Here is a 15,018-nt window from a genome sequence, read left to right on the forward strand (position 1 = left end):
GGTTCTAGATATTAAGAAGTTTGGAGATAATGACCACAAGTTTGGAGTCTGTACCACATACTTAACATACACTCTTATTGTTTTCAAGGGTTTGCTTAAACTGTTTTTGAGAGTTTTTATTTAGTGGTGTTTGGTGAAATAATTTCCCTTAAATTTAAAATAACGGGAAAATAAGAAACAATCAAAAAGTAATGTTTCAAAGCTGTTTATTAATTCTTCGTACTGCACAAACTAGCCCATCCTTTTGGCTACGAGCGGAGCCAGCTGGTAGATCAGACTTTTGCCATAGCCGGTCGGCAAAACAGCGAAAACGTCCTTCTTGAAAAGGAATGAGCGGAGAGCCTCTTCCTGCTCATGTTTCAACGAAAAGTCTAATTCTTCTAAAACTGATTAGAGCGGAGTCAAACGTGCGCTGTTCACTAGCCGTAGCCATCTTTCCTGTTGTGCTTTCTCCAGCGTCGCGCAGCTTTGTCGTCACTCCTGCAAAAGCCCGCCCAAAGAATCCAAACAAAAACCTTGCGTTGTGATTGGCGGGCACGATTTGATGGCCGGGGTGTTTTGTTGGTATGGTGTGAGGCTAGACCCACTCACAGGCAAAAAATATTTTTGGCCGCTAGGCGGGTGGGTCTAGTTTACTAGGCTAGGTATCACTACAAAACTTTCAGTGGACTAAACTTACACTACAACCAAAACATTTCCATTGGTGTTATATCCATCAGCACAAGGTTATGTAACTTTTCCTGAATAATAGGTCTAAGAATAGAATTTAGGAGGCACAATCTGGCAACCCTGATAGCCATGTAAATCCCCATGAAACTGAACATTTATGTGCATTCACAATACATTTAAACAAGCAACACTACTTCAAAATGGGGTTGTATTCATTTGTATTATTAGTACTGTAGTGTGAGAAACAAATACAGATCAGTCAAGTGTTGATTTAAAAGAAATTTAGCAAGGCAGTAATTCTGTATTGTAAAAAAAAAAAATCTAATTAGAACTAGACCTGTATTATGGAATAGATAAAGTTGATGCACAGTTAAATCATGGAAAGTACAGAAAGGGGGAGAATCAACAGCACTTCAAGCGCACAATTAAAACAGTCAGTGGAATATTGCTGTGTAGAAACCAGAAAGGCCTGTTAGGATGAAGGCTGGCTGTGATCTGGTTTCAGTCGTATCCTGGCTTTACAACTTGTGCATGTTTGTGGCGGTCAGTCAGGAGGAGTCTGTTATGGATCCCAACACAGCGACTGCCTCAATCTCAACAAGGCCACCCTTTAGAGAGAAATACAGTATGTACAAATTACAATAAAATAAATTGAAGCAGTGCAAAACATTTCAGATTAAACTGTGCTTGACTAACTAAACTGCTAGAAATAAACATACTCTGGATGAATGTTTATGTATTAAGGTAGAAGCAATGCAAAATGTACCATCAGAAGTTACAGTAGTGTTTTCAGATCCTGTTATGTGCCTTAATGATATTTCTCTACATTAAAAGGTAGACTGCCTTTCAGATTTTAAGTGTAGGTCATAAAGAGTTTTCCCCAACACCCAATTATTTATTTTTGTTCAGTGGACTGAAAGCTACTAAATTCAAATGACAGACTTCCAATTTTATTAGTTTTTTTTAAAAAAAATAGAACAGTTAATGAATTTAGGGCCATGGTGCCCTAAATTCGCTGCTATTTTTTCCTGCTTCACCATGACCCAATTCAAGATATGACGTCATGTATCATGTGGTGGGCTTTCCCTGTTCACACAAGGCATTGTGGGATACATGTAGTGGAAGTTCATTATGTCTATCTAATTATAGATATTAAGTTTGTTTCTTAGACATTGTCTAAGAAACAAACTTAAAATATCTATAATTGTGGGATACAAATTTGAAACAGGAGAGGAAAAACCGAGGATGCGAGTGTGTGTGAATGAAACGTGAAAGACCGACGACAGTAACGGAAAGCGAGAAGAAATGTTCTTTACCAGCTGGGAGGTCCGTATTGTGAAATTTCACCATACGGACCGACCTTAAGCTGGTAAATAAATTTTTTTTCTTTACCAAATTCTAACAGAAAACGAGAGCGCCCGAAAGGGAAACCCGAGCTGCCATTTTGAATCCTCATTCATGGCTGTAATGCAAATTGCTTTCTCAGTATACAAGTGCACTTCCATGGCACGGCAGGAAAAAAAAACAAACTACATTTTGCCACCTATGTCGTCCCCTATTTATACAAATAGGAGTCATTCAGGATTCAGCCATGTTTTTGCTCGGCGTTAGCAAGTTAGAGGTTTTTAGCTTTCTCCCGAAATGTTTTATTTTTTCTTCCTCAGGGTAGTAAAACTCGCTTTCGCTGTGAAGACTGTCGTTATCGCTATCCATGCTCTAAAATTAATGCTATTCTCCTGAGAAATGCTGGCAAAAATGTATAAGATTTTTGATAATCTTTTAAATAAATCTTTTTTTTAATAAGTGTTGACAAAAAATGCTACTATGTTTGTTGTTGTGAACGAGCGAGTTGCCCGGGGTCCGTACCGTAAGATACTGACCCGCTCGCCAGCCAATCAGAGCACAGGATTTGGACCGCGAAAAAAATAAGACGTTATGTTGCGAAGGAAATGAAACGCAAGACCAAACTAACAAATATCGGTGGTCAGCGAGCATCTCGGTGTGATCAGCTGTTCATTTAGTGACAGAACGATGTGACTGTCAGTTCACGGTCAAAGGTAAGCATGCGCACACGGACTTCCTCTGTCTGCTTGACTGCATGAAGCGAGTGAGTTCATCTACAGTATTTGCTTGGGAATCCCCTCAAATTAAATAACTAACCAGCCACAGAACGGCCTGATATTTTGAGAGATATTACAGGAATTTCAGAGGGAACTAAATTTCACAGATTTTATGCAATCAAAAGGCAGTCTAGCTTTAAAATGTTCCTCAAACTAAAGGTGCAAAAGACACGCAGTATTATTCTGGCTGCCATCCCAGTGAGACAGGTTTGTCTGTTAAATCTGTGGTTCAATATAAATTATAATTCTAACCGTGAAGACTATAAAGTGAACTGAACTGTCACATTTCATTTACAAAGCAAATGATGATCTTTCGAGACAAGATACGGTACATGCCTGATATTTCCCTTGATCTGAACCCTGATCTTGTATCGGTGATGAAAGAAAGGAAAGTGAGCAACTCTATGAAACAAGCATTCACGTATATATGGCCAAGGATTTAAAGAAAAATTACACATTACCATCGGCCGAGACCAGTGTACTTACTCGGGGCAGGGCAGCAACTTGATAAGCAGCTCTAGCTGGGAAGTTTCTGCTGAAGACTGTTGAAGGAAAAAGAAATGAATGTGGGTGTATAATTAACAATTTGAAATCTAAATCCCTCTGTGATGGTACATGCTCACAGTGGTAAAACAGCGCCACCATGTGTGCCTCTGAGAAAGCAACACAAACTTTCTGTAGCTGGCAGATGAGTACTTACATTGCTTATAAACATCATTGACATTGTTGAAGTCATTCATGTCTGCCAACAGTACAGTTGTCTTAACAACTGCCAAAAAAAGAGAGAGCAACATTTATGTATGATTTGCGAATAATAGTTAAAAAAAAGGTCACTTCTCTATTTGCTTCCACTGGGTGTTTGAAAACTGCTAAATCAAAAAGTCCATATTACAATTCTAACATCAAATGCTTAACAAAAGTGATTTTAAGAAGACATTTATATATAAACTTCCATTAACATTTACTATATCTTTACTGTACAGCAAGGTTTTTTTTAATATTAATAAAAGTGTCTCTCTGGCATATTTGTCAAAGTATTGCATTTCTATTTTGTCTGACACATATCAGTGACCTACCATTTTCATATCCACATCCAGCTGCTTTCAGAATCTCCCCCATGTTAATAAGGGCCTTTGAAATGAAAACAAAATATGTAAATATACATTCAACATTCACTTTATTTATGAAGTTATCCAATCATGTTGCAGCAGCGCATTGCATAAAGTAGTGTAGTGGTTAGCACGGTCGCCTCACAGCAAGAAGGTTCCGGGTTCGAACCCAGCGGCCGGCGAGGGCCTTTCTGTGTGGAGTTTGCATGTTCTCCCCGTGTCCGCGTGGGTTTCCTCCGGGTGCTCCGGTTTCCCCCACAGTCCAAAGACATGCAGTTAGGTTAACGTAGGGCGGCCTTGGGCTGAAGTGCCCTTGAGCAAGGTACCGAACCCCTGACTGCTCCCCGGGCGCTCTAGTGTGGCTGCCCACTGCTCTGGGTGTGTGCGCGCGCATGCGTTCACTGCTTCAGATGGGTTAAATGCAGAGGATGAATTTCACTGTGCTTGAAGTGTGCATGTGACAAAGGTTTCTTCTTCTTCATCTGTAGCCGCTTATCCTGTTCTACAGGGTCGCAGGCACGCTGGAGCCTATCCCAGCTGACTATGGGCAAGAGGCGGGGTACACCCTGGACAAGTCGCCAGGTCATCACAGGGCTGACACAGAGACAACCATTCACACTCACATTCACAGTCGATTTACAGCCACCAGTTAACCTAACCTGCATGTCTTTGGACTGTGGGGGAAACCGGAGCACCCGGAGGAAACCCACGCAGACACGGGGAGAACATGCAAACTCCGCACAGAAAGGCCCTCGCCGGCTGCTGGGCTCGAACCCGGACCTTCTTGCTGTGAGGCGACAGTGCTAACCACTACACCACCGTGCCGCCCCCACTTCAAACATCAGAATGGGAAAAATTGTGATCTCCAAGTGTGTCTTTTACTGTGGTATGGGTGTTGGTGCCAGATGGACTGGTTTGAGTATTTCAGGAACTGCTGATCTCCTGGGGTTTTCACACACACACCACTCTCTAGAGTGGTGCGCAAAACAAGAAACACTGAGTGAGCAACAGTTCTGTGGGTGGAAATGTCTTGTTGATAAGAGAGGTCAGAGGAAAATAGCAAGATTGGTTTGAGTTGACAGGAAGGATATAGCAACTTATTTAAGAAAAGCATCTCAGCATGCGGGCGGCACGGTGGTGTAGTGGTTAGCGCTGTTGCCTCACAGCAAGAAGGTCCTGGGTTCGAGCCCCGGGGCCGGCGAGGGCCTTTCTGTGTGGAGTTCGCATGTTCTCCCCGTGTCCGCGTGGGTTTCCTCTGGGTGCTCTGGTTTCCCCCACAGTCCAAAGACATGCAGGTTAGGTTAACTGGTGACTCTAAATTGACCGTAGGTGTGAGTGTGAATGGTTGTCTGTGTCTGTGTCAGCCCTGTGATGACCTGGCGACTTGTCCAGGGTGTACCCCGCCTTTTGCCCGTAGTCAGCTGGGATAGGCTCCAGCTTGCCTGCGACCCTGTAGAAGGATAAAGCGGCTAGAGATAATGAGATGAGATCTCAGCATGCACAAAACATCAAACTTTGAGGTGGACAGACTACAACAGCAGAAAACTACATCAGGTTCTATTCCCATCAGCCAGGAACAGGAATCTGAGGCCATCATGGGCACGGACTCATCAAAACTGGATAGCTGAAGGTTAGAAAAGGAAGAAAAAAAAAGTCACCTGTTCTTTTTCCAGACTTCAACTGTCCAGTTTGCATGAGTCTGTGACCACGATAACCTCAGATTCCTGTTCTTGACTGACAGGAGAACCACCTGATGTGCTGTTCTGTTGTTGTAGCTCATCCACCTCAAGTCTGAGGTGTTGTGCATTCAGAGATGTTATTCTGCTCACCACAATCGTAAAGAGTGATTATTTGAATTACTATAGACTTCCTGTCGGCTCAGACCAGTCAGGGGTGGGTTTCCCAAAAGCATCGTAGCACAAAGATCATTGTTAAATGGTAGAGCGAGCGTCACAATGAACACTCTCTTTCTAGTTAAGATGCTCCTAGTCTTAAGAGGCTTTTGGGAAACCCACCCCTGGTCATTCTCCTCTGATCTCGCTCAACAACAAGGTGTTTCAAGTGTCCTCCACTCATGCCCCTTTTCCACCAAAGCAGTTCCAGGGCTGGTTCGGGGCCAGTGCTTAGTTTGGAACCGGGTTTTCTGTTTCCACTGACAAAGAACTGGCTCTGGGGCCAGAAAAACCGGTTCCAGGCTAGCACCAACTCTCTGCTGGGCCAGAGGAAAGAACCACTTATGTCAGCGGGGGGGGCGGAGTTGTTAAGACCAACAACAATAACAAGACCGCGAAAGATCGCCATTTTTAAGCGACGAGAAGCAGCAGCTGTACAAATGCGAAGTCATCCATTATTATTATTGTTGTTGCTTCTGCTTCTTCCGTGTTGTTTTTGCTTCGATATTCGCGCCAAAGTTTATGCAAAAGTAGCGACATAACTGATGTACACAACAACGTAACTGACGTATACAGCGACGTAATGACGTGGCTTCCCTTAGCACCGCGAGCTATGGAAAAGCAAACTGGTTCTCAGCTGGCTCGCAAGTTGAACGAGTTGTGAACCAGCCCTGGAACTGATTTGGTGGAGAAGGGGTATCACAGAATGTTTTTTGTTTTTCACACCATTCTGTTTAAATTCAAGAGACTGTTGTGTATAAAAGTCCCAGGAGATCAGGAGTTTCTGAAGTAGCATTTGGTACCAACAACCATTCCATGATCAAAGTTGCAGATATCACAATTTATCATTCTGATGTTTGATATAAACATTAAGTCCGCGACCTGTATCTGCACGATTTTTTGCACTGTGCTCCTGCTACACGGTTGGCTGATTAGATAACTGCATAAACGTGCAGGTGTCTGAATGTTCCTAATAAAGTGGATAGCAAGTATGTAAATGTAAAAAATATTTGTAAATAAAAACATGTTTAATATTTAAGTGTTTTAGCTCAGGAGGACACAAAACATTGAATTTCTATATTAATTAAAAGGGCTTTTCCCCCCATCACTTTGCTCTTGGTCTCACCTGTTTGGCCTGGGCCTGGACACCCCCTGCGACTAGCTGACCCGTTGCTGCGTCCATTCCCAGCTGCCCAGAGATGTACATAGTGCGATCCACCACCACGGCCTGGCTGAATTAATAAGCAACATTCATTCATTTGTTAATCAAAGATACGTCAAGGGTTTTGCATGTGTAATAATGTGACAGCAGCAACCTCCAAGATTAGTCTTTGTACGTTCTTACCTCCTCTTGTACTCAGGCTGAATATACTACTGTGTACACATCTATACAGCATTTATTTCTGCTACTGTAGATCTCATCTCATTATCTCTAGCCGCTTTATCCTTCTACAGGGTCGCAGGCAAGCTGGAGCCTATCCCAGCTGACTACGGGCGAAAGGCGGGGTACACCCTGGACAAGTCGCCAGGTCATCACAGGGCTGACACATAGACACAGACAACCATTCACACTCACATTCACACCTACGGTCAATTTAGAGTCACCAGTTAACCTAACCTGCATGTCTTTGGACTGTGGGGGAAACCGTAGCGCCCGGAGGAAACCCACGCGGACACGGGGAGAACATGCAAACTCTGCACAGAAAGGCCCTCGCCAGCCACGGGGCTCGAACCCGGACCTTCTTGCTGTGAGGCGACAGCGCTAACCACTACACCACCGTGCCGTCCCTACTGTAGATCATCTTAATAAATAATAATCCACTTGAAAGACACAAAACTATAGCACGGCGGCACGGTGGTGTAGTGGTTAGCACTGTCGCCTCACAGCAAGAAGGTCCTGGGTTTGAGCCCAGCGGTCAACGAGAGTGTGTCTGCATGGGTTTCCTCCGGGTGCTCCGGGGTGGTGTAGTGGTTAGCACGGTCACCTCACAGCAAAAAGGTTCCGGGTTCGAACCCAGAGGCCGGCGAGGGCCTCTCCACTCTGTGTGGAGTTTGCATGTTCGCCCCGTGTCTGCGTGGGTTTCCTCCACAATCCAAAGACATGCAGTTAGGTTAACGTGGGGCAGCCTTGGGCTGAAGTGCCCTTGAGCAAGGTACCGAACCCCTGACTGCTCCCCGGGCGTGCTAGTGTGGCTGCCCACTGCTCTGAGTGCGCGTGCGTTCACTGCTTCAGATGGGTTAAATGCATAGGATGGATTTCTCTGTGCTTGAAGTGTGCATGTGACAAATAAAGGTTTCTTCTTCCCTCACAGTCCAAAGACATGCAGGTTAGGTTAACTGGTGACTCTAAATTGAGCGTAGGTGTGAATGTGAGTGTGAATGGTTGTCTGTGTCTATGTGTCAGCCCTGTGATGACCTGGCGACTTGTCCAGGGTGTACCTCGCCTTTCGCCCGTAGTCAGCTGGGATAGGCTCCAGCTCGCCTGCGACCCTGTAGGACGGGATAAGCGGCTACAGATAATGGATGGAAAACTATAACACGGTGCCAGGGAAGGAACAAATTCCAAAAGTCACATTAAACCTGATGGCCTCTCTTACTGTCTATTGGCTGGGAAGGTGCCGCCCCTAAATAACAACCATGACCGTGTCCAGAATCCAGCATAATTACACATTTCATTTAAAATCCATAAGTGATCTCAGACAGCTTTTAAAGAGTGTTGCAAGAAATAATTGGTGTTATGAATCCTGTTGGGAAATCTTACACAAGAATAAAAAAAAAAAGTGTCCTTTTTTTTAAGACGTGCACCTGATGATCTAAAAAAAAAAAAAAAATATATATATATATATATATATATATATATATATATATATATATATATTGAGAGGTAAAATTCATCTCACCAATATGCCATGAATGTGCCACCTACCTGTATATGCCCTGTCTAATTGGGGCTTTAGGTGTATATGGTATATGTCTCCTAATTGAATCCATCTCATCAGGAAAGAAAAGAAATCTCCACAAAAGTTGCACAGCAGTAGATCTGTACTCTGTAAAGACCCGCCCCTGAACACCTTACTGATAATTAACTAGTGTTGATCATGTGGGACAGGGACACACAGATAGTCTGTAATATGATTGAGATCTGATCAAGTGCCCTTAAGATATGAACTGTAATAATGCAGGAGATTCAAACCCGAGATCAGTACTGTACTTTTCCTGACCTGTAAGGTCCGATTGCAGCTGGAGCAGCAGCAGTGTTGATAATCTTCCGAATTATTGCAGACATGTTGTTTGAAAGGCCGCAGCGTCTCTGATTTAAACTTTCAGTGGAGGGGAACAGAACCAATCACACTCAGGGTTGGACTTATGGCCGCTCTTCGACTATATTGTAGTGCGCATGCGCGGCAAAGTCCGCGCTTCGACTACATTGTAGTGCGCATGCGCGACATTTATTTTTTTAAAACCAGCGTACGAATGCGAAAGCATTGCACATGCGCAGTACAAATCGAGCAACGGCGCCGGAAATGACGCTTCATTTACTTATTGTTTGAATAATTTATTTTAAATACAACAAACGTAGAAAAAAACCCCCAAGTTATTAATAGTAGAAAAAGGAAGTATGACAGTTTTTAAATTTTTTTGTGTTATCATCCCTGGCAAAATCTACAGTATTTTATGTATTTTTTTTAACTCTCATTTATTTTGTTACGTTTATCATTTTTATGTACTGTTTTATTGCCAAAATCTCATCTCATCTCATTATCTCTAGCCGCTTTATCCTGTTCTACAGGGTCGCAGGCAAGCTGGAGCCTATCCCAGCTGACTACGGGCGAAAGGCGGGGTACACCCTGGACAAGTCGCCAGGTCATCACAGGGCTGACACATAGACACAGACAACCATTCACACTCACATTCACACCTACGGTCAATTTAGAGTCACCAGTTAACCTAACCTGCATGTCTTTGGACTGTGGGGGAAACCGGAGCACCCGGAGGAAACCCACGCGGACACGGGGAGAACATGCAAACTCCACACAGAAAGACCCTCGCCGGCCCCGGGGCTCAAACCCGGACCTTCTTGCTGTGAGGCGGCAGCGCTAACCACTACACCACCGTGCCGCCCATTGCCAAAATCAAATCAGATAAACTTAACACACAAATATGTGACACTGCCGTTGGGGCAGCACGATGGTGTAGTAGTTAGCACGGTCGCCTCACAGCACGAAGGTTCTGGGTTCGAGCCCAGCAGCCAGTGGGGCCTTTCTGTGTGGAGTTTACATGTTGTCTGCGTGGGTTTCCTCTGGGTGCTCCGGTTTCCCCCAAAGACATGTGGTTAGGTTAATATGGGATGGCCTTGGGCTGAGGTGCCCTTGAGCGAGGTACTGAACTCCCAACTGCTCCCTGGGTACTGTTAGCATGGCTGCCCACTGCTAATAAAGTTGTTTTTTCTTTCAAAATGCAGTTTAAAAAGAAAGCACAACTTTATTCAATCACACACTTGTGAAATTCCTCTCTGCATTTAACCCATCTGAAGCAGTGAGAAAACACACATACCCAGAGCAGTGGGCAGCCATGCTAACAGCACCCGGGGAGCAGTTGGGAGTTAGGTGCCTCGCTCAAGGCCACCTCAGCCCAAGGCCGTCCTATATTAACCTAACCACATGTCTTTGGACTGTGGGGGAAACCGGAGCACCCGGAGGAAACCCATGCAGACACGGGAGAACATGCAAACTCCACACAGAAAGGCCTCCATTGGGCTTGAACCCAGAACCTTCTTGCTATGAGGCGACCGTGCTAACCACTTATAACTGTTTTTAGGGCTTTGTTATTTGCCTAATGATATTTTTTATAAAAATGCTTATGAGTGAAGCAAATTGTATTCAGCTTTACTTATCAAAATAACATTCCCAATGCACTCACTCATTACTTTAAAGGTGCTGACTCACTGCAAAGTTGAATTCTAGACAATGTTCTGTTTCTATTGAGACTGAAGTTTTGAGATGTTTCGCTGCTGCACACACTGTGTATGCTGTGTGTAAATGTTTTTTTTCCCAGATAAAACGCATCCCGCATTTTACGTTAACAGATTACCAAAGTAAGTGAGCAACAATATCATGTGACCATCATGGAGTGTGCTTGATCTACTTTGAAGCAAATCAAGTCGGCATGGGCAAACACCACTCTCCCGTCGGCTAAAAGCCTAGCGTGTACAACTGCAAGACAGGGCAAGGTTAGATGATGACATTTTTCTGGACGGATAACTAAATCATTCTAGTTAGTGCTTAGCTAGCTTAGCCTTAGAATGCATGGGTGTGACTCCATGGTAACGAGTATGGAGTTATACACCTAATGTTTTGATCTTACAGAGAAAGAAACGATAACACAAAAGCAATAACAGAGAAAATATATATTTGTTTTTTGTTTCATGGATCTATTCGCGAATGTCAACCACAAATGACATACCTGTAACTCAAAACTCTCCGACATCGATGCAAAGGTACGATGTTTTCCATACGCTGCCATTCTGGTGTGACGCAGTTCCATAGTTATGCTAATCAGTTAAAGCTCCTCATGTTCGGCTATTTCCATAGGGTCATACTGTTTAACTCAAGAGGAAGGATATTCGGTCTCAAACTGGAGAAAAGCAACCCTCCGCACATCAAACTGATCACATCTCATCTGCATGACACTGTTCTTGTGAGACACAGGAAAATGCCATGCACAATAAATTTTTTTGTTTTGGAAAATTTCAGATGACTCTGCAGTCAGCACCTTTAAATTAAAATGTGTATTTGACAGGGTAGAAAAAGTTTATGGTGTTGTAATTACTCTAAATGTGATTAGTGCACTTTTACTTTAATGAAACACATTTAATCCCAAATCCTTCCCAGCTGTGCGAGTATATTCATTTTACTCCTTGGACAGAGCTATATGATCAAATGTATGCCTTTAAAAATTGTTTTTGAACAGTTAGTAAAACTAAAACTTTAATTCATGGTTATAACTGCTTATATGAAATATTTCATGTATAGCTACTTTCAGTGAAAAAAAGAGTTAAGATAAAAAGATAGCTGAGGTTGGTTGTAACAACTTAATTGAAATTATTTGCCTAATAGGCCTCTAATTTTTTTTAAAGCTACTTTCATAAAACACTATGGTCATTTTGTGTATTGGCCCTCAATTCTGAGATCATCTTTTTTGAAGATTTATTCCTCAAAATTTGAATGAAAAATTCAAACCTATGTGGATTCCATGAACGATTTCACAAATTTTCAATATGCGTGACGCCTGAAACCGACACAAACAGCCTTCCTCTTGGCACTTTTTGTGCTGTGTCCAAATCTGCATTGTGGTTGGTGCATTTTTAGAGAATTCTCTCATAAGTGCACACTGCACAGTCTTGCTCGACTGTGTTCGAGCGTACTCTAACACACAAAACGCCTTTTTTCCAGTGAATGGCATTTCTATACCTAAAAAGATAAAAACAAAAAATTAAATATAAAATTTTGACCCGTTTCCACACATGCTGTTAAAATTTGAGGTCAACTGAATGAGAATTGACAAAAGTTATTAGACTGAAATATCACATTTTTTGAAACACCATATATATATATATATACACACACACACACACACAGGCATGCAAAAGTTTGGGCACCCTTGCTGAAAATGTCTGTTACTGTGAATAGTTAAGTGAGCAGAAGATGAACTGATCACCAAAAGGCATAAAGGTAAAGACGAGACATTTCTTTTCAGCATTTTCTGCAAGATTTGTGTATTATTTTTGTTTTGTACAATTGGAGCGTTAAAAAAGAAAAGGAATACCATGCGAAAGTTTGGGCACCCCAATACATTTGAGTTCTCGGGTAACTTTTACCAAGGTTCCCGACCTTAATTAGCTTATTGAGCTGTGGCTTGTTCAAATTCTTCGTTAGGAAAGGTCAGATGATGCAGATTTCAAAGCTGTATAAATTCTCTGACTCCTCGAACTTGTCCCTAAAATCAACAGCCATGGGCTCCTCTAAGCAACTCCCTCGCATTCTGAATAATAAAATAATTGATGCTCACAAAGCAGGAGAAGGCTACAAGAGCATAGCAAAGTGTTTTCAGGTAGCTGTTTCCTCAGATTGTAATGTTATTAAGAAATGGCAGTTAACAGAAACAGTGGAGATCAAGGTGAGGTCTGGAAGATGAAGAAAACTTTCTGAAAGAATTGCTCGTTGGATTGCTAGAAAGGCAAATAAAAACCCCTGTTTGACTGCAAAAGACCTTCAGAAAGGTTTAGCAGACCCTGGAGTGGTGGTGCACTGTTCTACTATGCAACAACACCTGAACAAATATGACCTTCATGGAAGAGTCATCAGAAGAAAACCGTTCCTGCGTCTGAGCCACAAAATTCAGCATCTGAAGTTTGCAAATGAACATCTAAATAAGCCTGATGCATTTTGGAAACAAGTCCTGTGGACTGATGAAATCAAAATAGAACTTTTTGGCCACAATGTGCAAAGGTATATTTGGAGAAAAAAGGGTGCCAAATTCCAGGAAAAGAACACCTCTCCAACTCTGAAGCATGGGTGTGGATCGATCATGCTTTGGGGTTGTGTTGCAGCCAGTGGCACAGGGCACATTTCATTGGTCGAGGGAAGCATGGATTCGAATAAATACCAGCAAACTCTGGAAGCAAACATCACACCATCTGTTTAAAAAAAAAAAAAAAAAAAAAAAAAAAAAAGAGAGGACGGGTCCTACAATAAGACGATGATCTAAAAACACACCTCAAAATCTACAATGGAATACCTCAAGAGGCCCAAGCTGAAGGTTTTGCCCTGGCCCTCACAGTCCCCTGACCTAAACATCATTGAAAATCTGTGGATAGATCTCAAAAGAGCAGTGCGTGCAAGACAGCCCAAGAAACTTGTAGAACTGGAAGCCTTTTGCAAGCACGAATGCGCAAAAATCCCCCAAGTAAGAACTGAAAGATTATTAGCTGGCTACAAAAAGTGTTTACAAGCTGTGACACTTGCCAAAGGGGGTGCTACTAAGTACTGACCATGCAGGGTGCCCAAACATTTGCTTCAGGTCCTTTTCATTTTTTGGTATTTTACACCTGTAAATGATGGAAATAAAAATGTAATCTTGTGGAAAATATTAAAAGGAATGTGTCGTCTTTACCCTTACACCTTTTGGTGATCAGTTCATCTTCTGCTCACTTAACTATTCACAGTAACAGACATTTTCAGCAAGGGTGCCCAAACTTTTGCATGCCACTGTGTGTATATGTATATATCTGTAAAGTCGTTGTTTTATGAGACTGCAAAAATTGATTTTGACCCTAAAAGTGAGATCAGCACTTTATTGCACAGCAGTACGTTTTGGATTGCACCACTCAGGGTTTGTTTCTAATCCTACTTGAGACGACATTAGGAAGAGACTCAAAAGGGAACCTGTCCTCTTCTGGGTGCCACCAGATAATAGGATAATAAATCAGTTGTAGAAGAGTAAAATCAAACAGTACCCAGTGTGTAAAGGATGTTCAGCATGAGCGTATTGTCACAATAAGAGTCCTGGGATGAGGACAGGACAGTCTTTCTGACTTACAGCAGCAGTTCTTAGATCCAAACCTACATTATCCAGCTGAGATTATCCACTGAAGAAAGGGCAAGACTTAAACCATAATACACCAAATGTCGTTCTATGCATTTAATACACACACTACCATGAGCCGGAACATGACGGAACACGATCCGGAACCTCCGTCGTCGGATCCGGCAGCTATTTTCATTTCATTCGGTGTTCCGGCAGCTGTTTAAATGGATCAGATCACCTCCGTGACCATCACAAAGGGAAAAAAAAAAAAATCAAACAATAAATTAAATAAATAAGTAAATAAAAATTTGTTTAGTGTTCGGTTTTGATTTTGATATCTGTTGTTGATCTCTCTCCTATGACATCCACAAAATCTATGCGAAAGGGGAAGGGGGGGGGGACATGGGGTGTATACTTCCGTTCAATAGAACACCGGGTTTTTTGTAGCCGTTAGCTTGCGCTGTGGAAAAAATGGCAAAAAAACAAGAAAGCTTACTAAAATTTTTCAAAGTCCCAGGACAGCCGGCTCCTAAACGACCTAAAATGGACGACGTTGGACACAGCGACACTGCACCTGCTGCAAGTGTACCAGTCCGCGGGAACGAGGATGAGGATCAGGAAGATGGGACTGGTGATGGCGGT

The 15,018-nt window shown here is 42.7% G+C and overlaps 1 protein-coding gene across 1 annotated transcript; it reads right to left on the reverse strand.

Annotated features, from left to right (window-relative positions):
- Positions 1 to 870: 870 nt before the first annotated feature.
- On the reverse strand, positions 871 to 9,181 carry rida (reactive intermediate imine deaminase A homolog). The gene is made up of 6 exons (XM_060942026.1): positions 9,012 to 9,181; positions 6,917 to 7,022; positions 3,866 to 3,920; positions 3,490 to 3,558; positions 3,276 to 3,331; positions 871 to 1,277 (listed from the first exon to the last, which is right to left on the reverse strand). The coding sequence occupies exons 1-6, from the start codon at positions 9,074 to 9,076 to the stop codon at positions 1,218 to 1,220; spliced, it is 411 nt and encodes a 136-aa protein (XP_060798009.1). The 5' UTR covers positions 9,077 to 9,181; the 3' UTR covers positions 871 to 1,217.
- Positions 9,182 to 15,018: the final 5,837 nt, after the last annotated feature.

This window comes from Neoarius graeffei, chromosome 16 (assembly GCF_027579695.1).
Source record: "Neoarius graeffei isolate fNeoGra1 chromosome 16, fNeoGra1.pri, whole genome shotgun sequence".
In the NCBI taxonomy this organism is placed as follows: Eukaryota; Metazoa; Chordata; class Actinopteri; order Siluriformes; family Ariidae; genus Neoarius; species Neoarius graeffei.

What these genes read in the sequence shown, in the direction of transcription:
- rida (XM_060942026.1), bottom strand. Translation starts at nt 9,076, where the DNA reads ATGTCTGCAATAATTCGGAAGATTATCAACACTGCTGCTGCTCCAGCT. An exon ending in GCTGCAATCGGACCTTACAG is followed by an intron (nt 7,023 to 9,011) that starts GTCAGGAAAAGT and finishes TTATTAATTCAG; the next exon opens with CCAGGCCGTGGTGGTGGATC. An exon ending in TCCAGGCCCAGGCCAAACAG is followed by an intron (nt 3,921 to 6,916) that starts GTGAGACCAAGA and finishes TTCATTTCAAAG; the next exon opens with GCCCTTATTAACATGGGGGA.